This window comes from Periophthalmus magnuspinnatus, chromosome 10 (genome assembly GCF_009829125.3).
Source record: "Periophthalmus magnuspinnatus isolate fPerMag1 chromosome 10, fPerMag1.2.pri, whole genome shotgun sequence".
Taxonomy (NCBI): domain Eukaryota; kingdom Metazoa; phylum Chordata; class Actinopteri; order Gobiiformes; family Gobiidae; genus Periophthalmus; species Periophthalmus magnuspinnatus.
In genome coordinates this window covers 15,019,141-15,037,582 of record NC_047135.1, presented here as the reverse complement: position 1 = coordinate 15,037,582, position 18,442 = coordinate 15,019,141, and the positions used below count along the sequence as shown (strand labels likewise).

General features: G+C 41.0%; 1 protein-coding gene across 1 annotated transcript in view; it reads right to left on the bottom strand.

Moving 5' to 3' along the window:
• aff2 (AF4/FMR2 family, member 2) overlaps window positions 1-18,442 on the bottom strand; it is a 75,282-nt gene that overhangs the window by 20,025 nt on the left and 36,815 nt on the right. The window contains exons 7-11 of the mRNA XM_055224670.1: window positions 17,577-17,663; window positions 17,148-17,187; window positions 16,127-16,184; window positions 11,509-11,563; window positions 7,319-7,356 (exon numbers count right to left, since the gene is read on the bottom strand). Of these exons, the coding sequence (XP_055080645.1) occupies window positions 7,319-7,356; window positions 11,509-11,563; window positions 16,127-16,184; window positions 17,148-17,187; window positions 17,577-17,663 (278 nt within the window). The remainder of the gene's footprint in view (window positions 1-7,318; window positions 7,357-11,508; window positions 11,564-16,126; window positions 16,185-17,147; window positions 17,188-17,576; window positions 17,664-18,442) is intronic.

Below are 18,442 nucleotides of genomic sequence, written 5' to 3'. Positions count from 1 at the left end.
GTTTGAGAAAAGAACACAGCATAAATATACAGGGTTGTGTATTGTTTAGGTGAATAAAACAAAACACAACTCCAGAAATGTTTGTGATAAGGAAATAACATTCTAACAGAGATCAGAAAAAAGCAAAATATGGGTTTCATTCTGATCATTACAGCTTAAAGAGGGGTATTATGCAAAATGTATTTTCTGGTGCTTTCTACCATGTTATAACATTGTTCCCTCATCAAAAATATGCCGAAGAGGGTTTGGATATCATCATGTATGTTTCAGTAATCTAGCGATCTCTCAAATGTGAGCTGACATACTGGACAGAAATTATTCAGGCATGATATTTGAAAATTGAAACAATTTTTTTCTATTTAGGAAGTTAATAACTGTACTTTTCTATTTAAAAAAAGTTCAGTAATATGCACATACTAATGGATTAACCATTTCAGAAACCTAAAAACTATTTCTGTGATCACAAGTGCTGTTTACCTATGGTTGCTGTGGCATAAACCTTGACTCAGGTGTTGGTCTAATAAATTTGCTAAGTACTGTACTTCAATCAAATATTGCATGATGAGTAACATCAACTCAAGTGTTTCTCCACTGATCCGAAGGTTGGCGGTTCAAATCCCGCTCTCAACATAAAAACATCATTGGTTGAGCGGTCAGATCCACTAATCCATAGGTTGGCGGTGCAATTCTAGCTCACACAGATGAATGATGTTGTTGTGTCCTTGGGCAAGGCACTTAACCCACCTTGCCCTCAGTGTCTGCGTACACTGGTGTATGAATGTGTGTGTGAATGGGTGAGTGGTTCCTTGTTGTAAAGCGCTTTGAGCACCTTGAAGGTGGAAAAGCGCTACAGAAAAATGTGACCATTTAACTACTATTTTCTAGACAAACCTTTCTGGTTGGCAAAATATATAACGGGTCAAGAAGGTGAATCAGCTCCCTGAACCCCTCACTCTCCACAATGCTGAGGGGTTGGCAGTCCTTCATAATAAAATTCAGGACTGCCTGGTCTAAAGCAGTCTTCCTAGATGCTTGATGTTCAAAAATAATAAAACATATAGCAACCATGAGGAAGCTGTTCAATGTCTGTATACCTGAGTTCATTCTGGGTGTATTTGGCACCTCCTCATTTTCATGCTTTGCTCTGTAATGCTTGAGCTGAGGATGCTTTTATTGATATATGATAGCTCTGTCGAGCAGATGTGGCATTTAACCTGCATAAAATGAAATAAATAATTTATACCGGGAGTCACATTGCTGTGTGGGTTTTAGAAGTGGAAACAAGGAAATACAGTTACCTTAGTTGGTGTTAAAAGATCAAATTGATCCCACACAGCAGAATGTTTTCTTTTTCTCTCCGGCTCCATTTTCTTGATGTAGAAGAGAAAGTGTTTTTTAATCTTTTGACTGATAATTTTCTTCTTCATACAGTGATTCATCCCATTGACAGATGCAGATGCGGTACCTTTTAAACACAGTTTGGCGCGTCAGAGATGAGTGAAACAGCAGCCGTATCGGTCATGTGACTTTTTCTTAAAGTGATATGTGCGTCGATACGGGGCTTCGCTCTAAAAGCTCAACACATGTGCTGGTGCATCAGTGTTGCTAGACCCATCACTACCTACGATCTACTCCTGGACAAACTACCCTGCTCTCAACTATCTGATCAATCTACCTTCATTTGCACATTTACAAACTGTAAAATAAAAACTGTTAAACCGTTCTCTGAGTTCTGTCTCTTTGGTCCCCCTGTCAGTCATTACAACAGAACGATCTGGCCAACATGGACCGATCAGACTCGGGGCCGGATCAAACACACACCAGGCGTTTTCACATCTCGGAGTTATCATTGGACAACATGAACAAACCATCCAGACCCTGCTCAAATGTAACCAGACTCTGACCCAGCAAGTTACCCACCTCTCCAACACTCCAGTGGGCAGAGGCAAAATTTTCAAACATTATGTTAGACCATGTGACCTTTGATGTGTTCTGTGGGAGAGTTTAAATTAGTCTTTGATCACGCACACTATCAAGACTTAATAGGCTATTAAGTCTGGTCCAGGATTCCAGGTCCATGGCTGATTATACCATCAAGTCAAGAGGTGGATAGGACTGACAGCACTCTGAAGGCCATCTTTGTGAAAGGATTAGGTGACAAACTAAAGGCAAGTTTATTTGTATAGCACAATTCGTACACAAAGTAATTCAAAGTGCTTTACAGAATAAGAAAGAAATTAAAATCACACAAAGGATGAACTGGTTTCACTGATTTCCCTAGTGAACCGTATCGATGATCGCAGAGGGAGAGATGCAGTTCGTTAATCATTCTGCCCTGCCGCCGTCAGTCAACCTGCCCCCTGCGACACCCCCTCCAGAGGAGCCAATGCAGCTGGGTTCGTGCACACCTGACTATAGCGGAGTGCCTACGACGCCGCCAGGCTGGGGAGTGCCTGTATTGTGGAAAACAGGGGCACTTCCTCGCATCCTGCCTGTTTCAGCCAAAAGGGGGCAGCCATCAGTAAGATTGGAAGTACTGGTGGGTCAGCAACACATCCCAGAGAAGAAAAATAATAGATTTCAGCTTGACGTTACCTTGTGCTTTCGTACTGTTGCCCTACCTGTCTTGGCCCTCATTGACTCTGGAGCAAAGGAGGACTTCCTTGACTAGCAGGTGGCCAAGCAGTCGGAGGTAGGGTTGGAGCCACTGAAGCAACCACTCACCGCCTTAGCTCTCAATGGGAAGTTGCTAGCCATGGTAACACATATCACCAAGTCTGTCACCTTAGTCTTGTCCGGCAATCACCATGAAACTCGGCGGTTCTACGTCATTTCTCCTCCATCAATGCCGCTCATTCTAGGTCACTTGTCGCTGGTAACTTACAACCCCACAATAGATTGGAAGAGAGGAATGGTGTCTGAGTGGAGCCCCTTTTGTCATGCAAACTGCCTGCATTCTGCTCTGTCTCCAGCTGGGGATGCCAACTCGCTCACCATCCGGACTGCGCAATCGACTTCCTGCCTCCAGTCATTTATATCTCTCCAAACCCTAATGAGAGACTATGGAACAGTACATCCGGGACTCGCTTGCCATTGGTATCATCCGCCCATCTTCATCACCCCTAGGAGCTGGATTTTTCTTTGTCGCTAAGTACGAAACATTGCGGTCCTGTATCAATTTTAGGGGCCTCAACATTATCACCATCAAAAACAAATATCCATTACCACTCATTGATTCTGCCTTTATGCCACTCCACGGGGCTACCATCTTCACCAAACTCGATGTCAGGAACGCTTATCACTTACCTGGTGTACATAAGGGAAGGGAATGAGTGGAAAACTGCTTTTAAAATGCCTCAGGGACATTTTGAATATTTAGTCATACCCTTTGGATTAAATAATGCGTCTTCCAGGAGTTAATCAATGACGTACTATGGGATTTCAATTAGTTTGTGTATATGGATGACATTCTTATCTTTTCTAAGACCCCACAGGAACACCAGCACTACATGAGGACCAGGCGCACAAATCATTTGTGAAGGCGGAGAAGTTTGAGTTCTACGCAGACAAGGTCAGTTTTCTGGGTTTTATTGTGGGATGTGGACAGGTGAAAGCCGACCCAGAGAAAAAGACCGGAGACTTTATTATTATTATTGCTCCCCTCACTAAACTCACCTCTCCCTCCAGACCATTCTGCTGGACCCCGGAAGTCCAGTCTGCCTTTGAGAAGCTTAAGGACCTATTCACCTTTTCCCCCGATCTTACGCCAGCCCGATCCCTCCCACCAGATTGTGGTGGGGGTCGATCCCTCAGACACAGGTGTTGGGGCAGTCCTCTCCCAAAGGTTTGAACCGCATAATCATTTATATCCCTGTGCCCACTATGATGTGGGGGGGGGGGGTCGAGAACTGTTAGTGGTCAAGCTTGCCCTGGAAGAATGGTGCCACTGGTTAGAAGGAGCATCCATTCTAAGCTAAATGTTTAAATTCCCGTCAAGCCCGCTGGTCACTATTTTTCAATAGATTCGATTTCACACTTACAAATCCCCCAGGATCCTGCAACATCAAGTCAGATGTTTTGTGAGGGCTTGGGCGCATCAGTGAGTCTGACCTCTGGCTTTGACCCCCAGACCAATGGACAAACTGTGTGAGCCAACCAAGACCTCGAGAATGCATTACACTGTGTTGTCTCCTCCAATCCCTCTACCTGGAGCACATTCTTACCATGGATCGAGTACTCCTACTACTCTTTGGTGACTTCTGCTACTGGTCTTTCCCCCTTCCAAGCATTTCTAGGCTACCAGCATCCACTCTTTCCATCTGAGGAGAAGGACCTGGCAGTGCCCTCTGTCCAACACCATCTCCAATGCCGTCGCGGGGTCTGGAGAAGAATTAGAGCAGCCCTTCTCCAATCCGGGGCCAGAATGAAGGCAGCCGTGGACAAGCATCATACTCCCACTCCTCTATATTCCCCTAAAGACAGATTCTTGGAAACTCTCTACTCGCTTCCTGGGGCCCTTCAAAATAACCAAAGTCATCAGTCCATTGGCAGTACGCCTCCATCTCCCTCCTTCTCTCTGCAACGACCCTACGTTCCATGTATCCCACCCGTTCAGTCCGGTGACCTATTTGCACATTTACAAACTGTAATACTGTTAAACTGTTCCTTGAGTTCTGTCTCTTTGGTCCCCCTGTCAGTCGTTACATTTTTATTTGTTTCTTCAATAGTGCTCTGTCGGGTAAGACTTCACATTAGCGTAAAAGGAAATAGTTTTTGTGACCTTTAACTGGACTTATGATAAAGTAAACATTTACAATATTGTTCCAAATGAAAAATTATCCCCTTCATCTTCTTATAAATAAGGGGATAAAAGAATACGAGTCAAGTAAATTTTCTTACAGGTATTACAAACACACCAGTGCCATCTAGTGGTTAAACAAGTGAACTACTAACATGTGTAATCAACGGTTACATAACATATACGTAAACACGTACATGAAGCATAGACAGCAAACTGAATACGTGTCTGGTTTCTTAACCTAAGATATTAACAGATAGCTTGCTTTTTATGCCTTAGTTAACAAGTTTATTTTCGATCTCACTCCAAATCACTAAATCCACTGAATTCATCCTCGGTGTCGCTTCTGAACAACTCCGCCTGCTCTGGAAGTAGATGAAGCACCGCTCCGGAAGTGGATGGCTGCCATACTGGTACACAAGCCTAGAGTGTCGTCGCACAGTTGTGTGACAATACGAAGATCTGAAATTATATATTTTAATAATTTCAGATATAAGTCACATCTGAGTAAGGCGCACTCCTGGCCAAACTATGGAAAGTGTGACTTATAGTCAGGAAAATACAGGACTCAACTTTCGCTGCTCTTAATGTGTTGAGGGACTGTTGTGGAAAAATTACAGTCCTAGTTGAAAAGTAATCCATTTACAAAGCTCGGTGAGTTTTGCAATACAGGAAAAAAGGTTTATTGTTTGTTGCAGCAGATACAGACAGGACAGGGCCCTGGCCTGCCCTGGCCACAGACTCGTAGCCTCCCGGCCTCTCCCCCAGGTCCCCTCTCCCTCTAAGTCCAAGTCTCAACAACCGAACCAACCACCCTGAGCATCTGAGCTCTGACTATTTTATACCAGAATGACAATGCTACATACATTTCAAAGCAGAGTGACTTTTGTTTCACACCCATACCCATGTGAATGAACTTTTACACTTAGACAGGTAGAACAACAGCGAGTTTCCTGTGGGATGGAGACAGAGCTTCACACATGTTAATGTCTGGTCTGGGTCTGGCAGACTGACACAGATCAAATGCGTTTTAAATACACAACATGACTATACGTAAATTTCTATCACAGGGACTGTTTGAGATATGCTCAAAACCATGCACCAAATCATAGGCCTATATATTTTAAATGTAATGTTAAAAATGAATTCTATGTAAAATCTTTTAATTCACTGCACTCTCTAGACTTTCACAATAAAATCAAAATACTAATAATTCCAAACCCTCCTCTTTATTCTATAGTCTGATATATGGGCTCTGCACAGTGACAGACAGTTTTAGTTTGAGCCAAGTTTAAATGTGATGCACTTTTCTCTCGGATACTGTGGGAGGAAAAATTAAATAATAAAATAATGATTCAGGCTGTTTCTGTCACCAAGAGAGCACTGTAAAAAGAAATGTCAGCCTGTACTGCGCTCAGACCTGGTTTAGTCATGGTTTAGACCTGGTTTAGTCCTGGTTTAGTCATGGTTTAGACCTGGTTTAGTCCTGGTTTAGTCATGGTTTAGACCTGCTTTATTCATGGTTTAGACCTGGTTTAGTCCTGGTTTAGTCTTGGTTACGACATGGTTTAGTTCTGGTTTTGACCTGGTTTAGTCCTAGTTTAGTCTTGGTTACAACATGGTTTAGTCCTGGTTTGGTCCTGGTTTGGTCCTGCTTGTCTCCATGGAGATGTTGCTTTGCGGGGAATATTTCAACTCCCAGTTTGCATTTATTGGTGATTTTCAAATGTTTTTCCTGTTGATTACATTACAAGCTCTCACGTCTTCATTTCAAAAAATCTAGTCCAAGTAAATAAATAGATCTAAATTTGTCAGATTTAATCAAATACAAGAAGAAACACATATTTAGAATTTGAGTCATTGTGTCTCATTTTTTGCAGTGTGTGGAGATGTGTGGATGTAGCTGCTAGCATCCTCCGCGCCCTCAGTCCCAGCGGAGCCCAGGAGAGGCTTCATTAGCTCCAGACGCTACCGTGCACGCTAACACGCACGCTAACACGCACGCTAACACACACGCTAACACACACGCTAACACACACATGCTAGTAGAGGAGCTAACGGAGCATCATTATCTGCAGCACAGTGAGTTTGGCCCCAGGCAAAAACACACACGGCTCTGCTCGGGAACTTCAACAAGAGACTGAGACAAAGCAACAAGACCTGGTTTAGTCCTGGTTTAGTCCTGATATAAACATGGTTTAGTCCTAGTTTAGACCTGGTTTAGTCCTGGTTTAGTCCGTGATCATTTCTATTAGTGGCAAGGTCCATTCTTTTGCTATATTTATCCAACCACACCACAATATTTGCAGATTAACTATATGAGATATTTGATCAGCCCCCACCTATCAGTCTAACACAGGGATACAGGAAAATTGATGGGCATCTGACACACATAGACACAGGATGATAGGACTGACACACACACACACACACACACACACACACAAACATAAGGAAAGGAGAGTGACAGGGCATCTGACACACAGGAAAAGGAGGATGGGAGGGCATCTGAAGTCTTACCTTAATGCAGAGTTTCTGACTTTAGGCTTCTCTGACACCTGTAAAACCAAAGACACACTTAATGATTAAATTAATAAATGACATTAGATGCATCCTGTGGTGTGTAAAGCTGCACTATGTAACTTTCCTGGTAGGGGAATGCTACCTGCTTGTCTCCATAGAGATGTAATTGTTTTTCCTGTAATATTTCACAATAAGGCATTTAAATAATCTTGCAGTTGATCAATTACAAGAATAAAATACCTTGAAGATCATGCATTCTTCCTGTGAGTGGACTTGCCTCTTCACAGATATGACCTGTAACTTTGCCTGGTAGTGTTACCTGCTTGTGTTTATGGACATAAGTAAGTTTAAAGCCCTACTGTGGAACATTCTATGCAAAGTGGTAACAGAACTTTTGTTTAAGGCACTGTGTGGGACTTTCTGCTATTTTTAAAACTCTGCAACCGAAGTCATCTATCATCTGAAAGAAAGAGATGAAAGAGGGAAAAAAGAAAAAAAAAGGAAAGAAAGAAATAGGGAAGAGGAGAGGGGAGGCAAAAGAGAGAATGGAAAAACATGGGGGGGGGGGGGGGGGGGGGGGGTAGAGAAAGAGAGAGATTGAATAAGCAGGGCCGGTGAGGTAAATGTGTTTTCTGGTTTCAGTCATTTTGTAAGGTCATTACACAAATCTATCCCCCCCCCCACACACACACACTCTCTGCTATTCCTCTCTCCCTATTTCTCCTTCTCTCCCCTTTCTCTCTCCTCTTCTTGACCCTTTCTTTTCTCCCCTGCCTCTTTCCCCCTCTCTCCAGTCATCTGTCTCCTCTCTCGCTTTCTCTCTCCCTTCTTTCACTCTCTCCATTCCTTTCTCCTCTTTCTCTCAACCTGTCTCCCTTCTCCTATTCTATCTATCTTCTCTCTTCCTCTTCTCTCTTTTCCTCTTTTGTCCTTTTTCTTCCTCTCTTGCTTTTTACCCCTCTCTCTATCTCTATCCATCTTCTTTCTCCCTCCCTTCTCACTATCTTCTCTCCTCTTCCTCTCTCTCTCTCTTCTCTCTCCTCTTTCCATCTCCCTTTCTGCCCCCTCTTTCTCTTCTCTCTATCCTTCTCTCTCCTCTTTCTCTCCCTCTCTCTCCACCCGTTGGTAAAATCATATTCATATCTTGGTTTGGAGCTGTCAGTTGGAGAGTGCAGGAACAGAATACTAATGACCCATGATTCACCCAGAGACAGAAATATACCTCCCCCTCTGTCAGATGCCCTCCCATACTCCCGAATCTCTGTGTGCCAGATGCCCTCCCATCCTCCTGTATCCCTGTATGTCAGATGCCCTCCCATCTTCCTGTATCCCTGTATGTCAGATGCCCTCCCATCTTCCTGTGTCCCTGTATGTCAGATGCCCTCCCATCCTCCTGTATCTCTGTGTATCAGATGCCATCCCATTGTCTTATAGAAATGTAAATCTCCTGTATTTCATCTCATTTGATGAGACTAAATGTAAAATGTGATTATGAATTTGAAAATCATAAAAGCTCTACATTATAATTACAGCGTGCTCTCATTTAGACTTAATCCTGTTAACGACACAAGCCGCCAAATGTTATGGAATTAATGTACTCTGAAAAAAGCAGGACTGAACCAGGACTAAATCAGCACTAAAACAGGGCTAAACCAGGACTATACAAAAACAGGCCTAAACCTGGGGCCAAACCATATGGCTAAACCTGAACTAAATCAAGACTACTAGGGCTAAACCAGAACCCACTCAGGACTAAACAAGGGGCTAAACCAGGACTAAAGTCAAACCAGGACTATACAAAAACAGGCCTAAACCTGGGGCCAAACCATATGGCTAAACCTGAACTAAATCAAGACTACTAGGGCTAAACCAGAACCCACTCAGGACTAAACAAGGGGCTAAACCAGGACTAAAGTCTGGATTAAATTCAGACCTGGTCTAAACTAGAATTGAACTATGTCTGAACATGACTAAATATGACTAAACCAGGACATAAAGCAGGAACAACCATGTCTAAACCAGGATTAAACCGGATGTAAACACAGGACCAAACCGAGACCAAAACTCAGAACAAAACCAGGACTAAACCAGGACTAAATCAAACTAAACCAGGACTGAACCAGGGCTGAACCAGGACAAAAGCAGGACTACATCAGAACTACATTGGATCTAAACAGAGGTCTAAACCAAGGCTAAAACACAGGACTAAATCAGGACTAAACCAGGACTGAACAAGGACTGAACATGATCTAACCACAGGACTAAGCCGAGACCAAAACGCCGGACTAAACCAGAACTAAAATAGAACGAAACCAGGACTGAACCAGGGCTAAAGCAGGTCTAAACCAGGACCAAACCAGGACTAAACCAGGGCTAAAACAGAACTAAACCAGATCTAAACAGAGGTCTAAACCAAGACTAAAACACAAGAAGAAGCACTGGACTGAACCAGGACTAAACCAGGGGTCCTAAACAAGGACAAAACCGGGACTGAATCAGAACCGAACCATTATTAAATCCCCCTTGTACCTTGTCCCATGTCCATGCTTGCCAGTGGCATTAGAATTAGCATCACTCTATCTTGTCAGATTAAAACAATGTTGTCCAATGAAAGCGAATGACCCTCTTCTATAAAATTAGATGGGAACTCTGAAATCAAACGCTCCAATTTAAGTGCAGATAATTCCATTTTCATTTCTTTCTTTTTTTTCAAACGAGTGAAATCTAGAGTCTGAATTAATTACTGTTGAACCAGTTTTTAATGAAGAATATTCAGTTGGAAATTAGCTACAGTTCATTTGAATAATTACAGCAGCGACAAATGACCCCCAATCATTTATAATTATAATGAACACAATCCTGTAATTATCCAATCAAGAGAAGAGCTGCATTATTAAAGGGACATGGTGATATGAGAGGGACCCGAAGGGGGCGTATCACTGAGGAGGAGGTGAAGCTTTAATCACAATATAATCTAATGGTCATATTTAGCAATGAAAAAACTGCAACAAAAAAAACTGCAGTATTTTAAATTTTAAGATCCAAATGTCCCTATGTGCCATATGTCCTCCCTGTGTCTCCATAGGTTCTTATTTTGTGTAAAAGCTGCTAACCCCGTAGTTCAGACCTCTACAAACATGTTCTGAAATGCATGGAATTCTTGGATTACTGGGGAATACTACTTAAAGCTCCACTGTGTAACTTTTTAGCCAAAAGACTGAGATAAAAGCATGTTGTTGTTTTTTTTTCATTTTGGTTGTGTTTATTGCACTGAAAAACATAAAATTAACTTTCTATTTTCATGGAATCATACAGGTGACAAGTTATGCAGTGTTGCTTTAAAGCTGCATTAACCAATGTTTTTCTCATAAATGAATCTTGACAAAACCACTACACACTGTCTTTGTCTAATAATAAAACATGCTATGTATTGCAAACTTTTAAGAAAGAGGCATGTCAGTCACTAAATGACTCTTTGGGATGAGAGCTGTGAGCGCTGTTGTCCTGGGGCGATAGTGGCTCAGTGGTTAGAGTGATTCATAGAGTGATGGTCGGAGGATCGATTCCCTCTCAGGCCAAGTTCTGTTGTTGAGTCCTTAGGAAAGACACTTCACTCACATTGCCTAGTATGAAAGTGGTGTGTGCGTGAGTAATTGGTGGTAAACGGTGAATAAGGCACAGATTGGCAGCCTCACTTCTGTCATCATAATAATGACTACTATTACTACTACTATTGGCTGAGAGGGTGATCTACTTGCTTCACTTCTTCTCTTCACTCTGCACCCGCACCCGCTTTATTTACGTACTTCTCATTGGTCAGGTCTTGACTTAATGTTGCATGAAAGTCAGCACAATAAGCCTCTCCTAAAGCATGTTCTGTTGCTCTGATCACCAAACATTTGAACACATTTCTTCGGAATGGGTTGGATTTTTACTCGGGTCAAGGGAGGCTGGTCAGAAAAAAAGCTGTCCCTCTTTAGTATATAGTACATGTATAGGCTGCGATGAAGAATTTGGGAGAGACAAGAACAAGTTACATAGATTTAAATATTCACTTCCTCCTTTTACTGTTCAGACACAGCAGATTTAATCCTATATTTTGCTAAACTTACTCTTTTTTTCTTATCATAAACATAGATGGAGTCGTGTTTTGTGTTATTCATGTATATCCTGTAGGGGGCTCTCACCTGTTGTTCACTCTCCTCTTCATCACTGCTGATCTTCAGGTCATCCTCCAGCATCCTATTCACACACACCAGGAAAAAAGCAGGAAAAGATTAGATTATTTTCAATCTAAAAGTCCAGTGTGACATCAGCACATTGTCCAGTCCATGGGTTAAACTGAGCTGGAGGACAGGTCAGAATTCTATGGTGAACTTTGATGTTTAACTGGCACAAGTTCAATGTCATTATAACATAAGTTATTTTTTTTTAGACAATAGCTTCAGAAGGTGGTACCACCTTTTAGTCAGTTGAACGTACTTTTAACCATACGATTAATATGACAAGTTTGTGAAGCCAAACTCAAACAAATAATAAGGTTCAACATTTGTGGACGATAAATTTAGCAGTTTCTTTCAAAAACAATGAATCTCTCATAGAGCTATATTGATACTTTGCAGCTCATGTCATCAACATTCCTTGGGAGTGTGATGCTAACTGTTAGCAGTAGTCTGTCTGAGACTATGTTAGACTTTAATCTGAGTTTTATTTTAACACAATCTGACCTGAAAGTGTTAACTTGTTTGAAAATACCATAGGTGAGACTTTTTGTGCTGTTAAACAAATCCTGTACACATAAAATTAGTCACACTTTTTGTTTAAAATCAAACACCTCCTGAAAGGCTCCTGAAAATGTGTTGTTCCACTTTGTATTTTATCTTGAGTTTGCAGTTGATTAAGAAAAAAAAACAACAACTTTTTTGGCTGTGTTTGCTAATGTGTGCATCATGTCACCATAGCTGCTGAATACGCAACCATAGACATAAATGAAGAAACACCCCCAGCGTGATGTCACTGCAAAGTGTCAATAGGCCCATGCCCTCCATCTGTAGTAGAGCTGCCGCACTGGACCAGACCGGGACTAATAGCTGGACCAGACCAGATCCAGATGTGGCCCTTGGACCAGATGTTCCTGTGTGTGAGGTGAGTGTAGTTTCAGCTGGAAGAGATCAGATCTAAATGAAAAAAAGGAAAAATCCGAGGAGAACTGAAGCGAGAACAGAGACCACAGCTCAGACTGATTGAGTGCAGATAACAGAGAGGGACTGTGCACTCCCCACAGCGAGATGGTCTGGGGTTCTATTCCCAGACTATGTGGGGCATTTCTGTCTGGAGTTTGCATGTGTCTGTGGGTTTACTCTGTTTCCTGCATCAACCTAAAGCCAGTGTCGACTGTACCATTGTGTCCGCCTGCGGAGACTTCTGTTTGTGGGAAAAAAATCTTGGCTTGTGACTCCAAATTGTGGGTCTTTGGTCTCACCGTAAAACAGGGACAATCAGCGATTAGTCTTTGTGGCCAACAGTAAACACAAGCTGTCCTCAGAGTAGCAGTGTGAACATGACTGTCTCTCCCCTTTTCCCTTTCATTTACTCAGTTTTATGAACGTGGAAACATCGCTAGCAATGCTACTTGTAATCAAGGAGATGTTACCACACAGCCTGATATTCACTCAAACTTTTGTCTGTTCCGTGGCAGATCATGTGCCCGATTGCAGTGTCTGTGCTGTCGTACTGTTTGCGTTGTGTTTAGTGATGTCAGTTTTATGAGCCGAAAAATATATTGTGCAGTGAGTACAAGACTGAAGTCATCATCTTTGGCCACAGAAACAGAGAAAGTGTTAACAGTCACCTCCAGTCTCTCCCTCTAAAACCTTCAAATCAGGCTAGAAATCTAGGGGTAATAATGGACTCAGACTTGAACTTTAACAGCCACATCAAATCAGTAACATCTGAATCTGCCCACAGTAAAAGTTAGTTTCAGATAGAGGTAAGATCTTAAGCCCAAGCCCGACCCGCATTTCGGGCCGGGTCGGGCCTAAAATGTCAATCATTACGTTCGGGTCGGGTCGGGCCGGGCTTCTCTCTAGCTGACTTTTTAAAAATAAATATATGTTTATAAAAATGTATACTAAAACGATGTGTGGATACTAAACTTAGGAATACTTGTTATAAAAAAAATAATTTGGATAAAACAGAGAGGGCGCTGTAAGGTAATTGCTATTTAACTACTAAACAGGAGCCGCAGAGCCAGAGCATACTCTGTGCACGTGAACGACGCCCTCTTAATAATCTTCCCCTCTGCAAGTCCGCATCTATTTCCCTCCGCAAGTCCGCATCTATTTTGACCTGGTATCCCTGATATGGAGCAGCAAGAAGTAAAGGATAAACTAAAGACAGGGGAACTGAAAAGGCAAACACGCACCGGCAAGAGTGAGGTGTGGAAATGCTTCAAATTGATTGTTGAAAATGCTACAGAAACTTGCGTTGGCTTCGCTGAATGTAGTCAATGTGGCGCTTTGCTTTCATACGAGAGCAAAAAGACTGGCACCTCGACGCTGAGCAGGCATTTAAACAGCTGTACTGGCAAAAGTGATGATCAAACATCTATATTATCATTTGTCCCAAAGACCGCACCTCTTCGCGCTAAGCAGGCCATCACAGACAAGTGCGTGGACTTTTGCTGTCAGGACCTTAGACCATTTTCAGTAGTTAGTGGCGAAGGTTTTTTATTAGTAGGCTTATTTTTACGCATGTTTAACTTTGTTTGGTTCTTTATTTTTTTTATTTATCCTCACAAATAAAATATGAAATTTCGGGTTTGCTTCGGGCTCGGGCCTGCAAATCAAGTTAATTGGTCGGGCTCGGGCTGGGTCGGGCTTTAATACCCGCGGGCCTGGGTCGGGTCGGGCTGGATTTTTTAGGCCCGATCTTACCTCTAGTTTCAGAAAAGTTTCATGATAATTTAGTAATAGATAAATCATAATTAATTTGTTACTATTTAATGCTTAAGACAGCCATTTTGTTAAAAATAATTACTATGCACTGTTTTGGGTTACTTGTATTTTGAAGGCCTCAGGAAGTGGTCACAATGCATTATGGGTAACAGCAGCAGAATTCAGCTAGATAAAAACGTGTTAAAATAAGCCTGCTTGTTGATGTCCAAAACTGCTCATCTTGTGTTTAAAATGTTATTTACACTTACGAAAGCAATGACTGTAAGTTTATTGTGTATTTTGGTGACTTAAAGAAGTTTTAAAAATAAAAAATAAAAATTTTAGCACATGTTATTACCAGGCATTAGACCTATATTCATGCATAGTAACGACCTGTCAAGTTTGCTATTTTTCTGATGCATTTACTTTATATTATGATGCTAATGGACATTTATTTGTTTGTTTTTCCAGTTTCACCTCGAGCTTTTCACACCACAATTGTAATGAATTGTAAGCAGTCTTGAAGACTGTATTAACCCTCTGGTGCATAGCGGTCAGTGCAGTGGACAGCTACTAAAACAACTTTCTCTTTAATGCATTGGTTTATGTGGTGGAGCCTCTAGAGTGCTCTCTGCTGCCACACTCTATTGAGATCAATTCAGTGGTCAGTCGGTGTAACTGCAAGTATTTTTCCTCTGATTGGTTTTCTTATTCCGGCCTAAACGTTGCATCTAAACAGTGTTGAAATTTCCCAAAAAATGTTGAAATGTTTTTTCAAAGCATAAAAAGAAAGATGTGTTTGTATATTTACAATAGAACACACGTTAATTCATATTTACAGGCAGTTCACAATGTTGTTTCATGTCCTGAGAAGAAGAAAAACACAGAAAAAAAAAAAAATCTTGACCAAGGCTTTCATAATTCATGCATCAGAGGGTTAAAGGAGCAAGATGCTCAATTTCCTGGCTCGTGAAAACTGACTTTGGCTTGCTGTTGATCTGCATTCACATACACGGTGTATCCAACACATAGTGATAACAGTACATGCAGATTTTTACCTCCTAAAAACACTGCAAAAATCAAAGGTATACTGTCAAAGCCAAGAGAGACTTATCAATGCATTTGTCTCCAGCAGGTTAGTAGATCTCCAAATGTTAAGACAGCTGCAGTACATCCAGAATGTTGCTGCTTGGGTCCTGACTAGAACCAGGAAGTATGAGCACATAAGTCCTGTGCTCAGGTCTCTGCACTGACTTCCTGTAGCTCAAAGAATAGACTTGAAAGCAGCTCTGCTTGTGTACAAGTCTCTCCATGACCTAGCGCCAAACTACATCTCTGACATGTTAGTGCCATATGAACCATCTCACACTCTGAGGACTTCAGGAACAGGCTTTCCTGCTGGTGCCCAGAGTCAGGACTAAACATGGGGAATCAGTGTTTCAACCTGAAACAGTCTTCCTGAAGATGTGAGACAGGCCTCCACTTTGACAATGTTTAAATCAGGGCTCAAAACAGTTCTGTTTAACCATGCATATGACTGAAAGTTTTTTTTATTCTTCACTCTTAATCTACTCTCTTACTCTACTGTTAATTATGATGATTATTTGTGAATATTTATGTTTTGATTTGTGTGATTTTAATGTCCTACTTACTCTGTAAAGCACTTTGAATTAGTTTGTGTACAAATTGTGCTATACAATTAAAACTGCCTTGCCTTGCCTTGGCACCAGGTTTAAAACCTGCACCACATTCCTCCAGTTATCTACTCCTGACGACCATCCTGGCTCTGCTACTGCTACTATACTACTAATACAATTGCTGCGGTTACTGCTGCTACTACAACTACTGAAAGAGCTAAAAAAATACTTACGATTTTTGAGGAGCAGTAGTTTTGGTTGAGGGCTTGTTTGCTGTGATGCTGCATCTCTCTGAAATAAAACAAACATACCATCAAACATAACATTTATCTAGTACTTCTCTGAACACTCTAAATCTTTAACAAGTGGATACTCTCTTCCTCCTCCTCTCTTCCACACCCTTTCTTGGTACCATATGCCCTAGGGCAGACTGGCAAAAATGTGGCTGCTGTTCTGCACCTCTAGCCTCCCTGACATAGCCTGGCCAGTAAGACTCACACCTTCCTTATTCTATCCAAAGAAGTTCGTCTGATTCTAGTCAACCCTAGTGATAATTCAGTTTTTGGTCTATTAACTTATTATTAACAATTAAAGGCACTGTACAAGATTTTTTACTGTCATTTTAAATGGTTTGCGTTGGTCCAGTTATTCCCCACTTACCTTATGCATTCAGAGCATCCTAATTACTCACCATGCTGAATTTATAAGTGCTTTTCACAACTTTCAGAGACCAGAAGAGTTTTTGTCATCACAGTAAAACTAACAGCATATATTATCTCTATAATAAAGCTCTTATTTTCTTTTCTTTTTTTACTTTTTATTTTTAGCATTAGCAGCTAGCCTGTCATTAGCCTGAGAGCTAGTCCTGACCAGCAGCCAAAGGCACTGCTCTCTGTTTAAAGTGGCACATGTGGAAAGTCTGAGTCACAGAAGAGGGAGTTTAACTGGAAGAAAATGGTCCTGGTTTAAAATGTTTATTTATAAAGAGACAAAGAGTTTATTTAATCTGCAGGAGACAGTGACATCACCGCTGGACTTCCTAATGTTTGTCCTGTTCAAATCTGTGGAGATGTGAGGCACTCTGCATACTCTCTGACCCCAACAACCCCAAGGAGTACTAAATCATGAATGACTCACCGGGACTAAACCAGGATTAAACCAGGACTAAATCGGGACCATAAATATGACTAAACAAGGACTAGTATTGAAATGAGATTTGAGACTAGATTTTGTGCTGTTTGATGTTAAACTCACTCTGGGTGCTGTATCCGGTCGTGGATCCATGCTGAGGCTCCTGGAACAGATTTTTATGTTTAGTAGTATATTATTAATGTGACTTTGATCATGTGCTGCAAAAACTTTTAAAGAATTGGTTTCCAAATGATATATATAGTTTTTTCTTTTTTACATTTTGTTTATTTACATATAAAATAGGATTGTGCCATTACTGATAAAGTCACTGTAGTGCAGTCCCACCCTTTTGAAATTGTGGTATTAGAGACAATACAAACAATAAAAGACATCGGACATTTTGATTTAGGGGAAAATATATACATCCAGTTTTGAAATTCTGTTCCTCTGTGTGTTTGTGCAGTGTGTATGTGGGTAAAATTTCGAAAGAAGAGAGTAAATAAATACATTTTTTTTCCTTAATTTTTTTTTAATTTATATGTGTAGGCCTACCTTGTTGGGAATGGGGAACTTGGTGTGCTCTGCTTTGACTGGAGTGTGTATGGCTGTGAGAGGAGGAGGCCAGGAGTGAGTCATCTCCTGAAACAAAACAAACAGGTAAACTAAATAAACCAAACAAATGAGATATAAACAATTAGGGCTACAAGAGTAATCACATTTAAATCAAAATCCCAATTTAAATGGACACAATTTGCACATCATAAAGGCAGCAATTTTTTAAATAGTATCATTTCCTCCACAAAAACACAATCTCCTGTCTCATTCTGCATAAAAACAGCTAACCCTGTTTAGATCTGCACAAACATCTTCTGAAATGTCATTCTTGTATAAGTTTGTCAGTTCAATTTTTAGTCTTTTTGTCAATTCCACTGGACGCATTTAAAAATTGGATCCTATTATTAAAACATAAATTGCAAATCTAAACAGAATGGGAAAAACACAAATTAAATATTTTTTCGCTTGTGCATGTTTAAGGCTGATGGGGGAAACTGAAATACTCTGAGGTAGTGTTGTTATAATACTAACATTCCAATACAAAGAATAGACTCTTTATTTAGACAATAGAATGTGACTTTCAGCATTAAATTGTATAACTTTCTTTTATATTCCCATGTGTCCTTATATCTGTGTATTCCTTCAGTGGTCCAGATAGGTTACATCATGGTCCATGGGTGTATACTAGTCTATGTGGTCTTATATTTGTTCTGATACAGCTCAAGATCATTCTAAAGCTATTCAAGAAAGGTTCATTTCTGTCCTGTGAATGTGACATTTTAGTATCAATACTTGTTCAAATGACTATCTTGTTTCTATACTAGTTTTAGTATAGTTAGTTTTATCAATTATGATTTTTGATA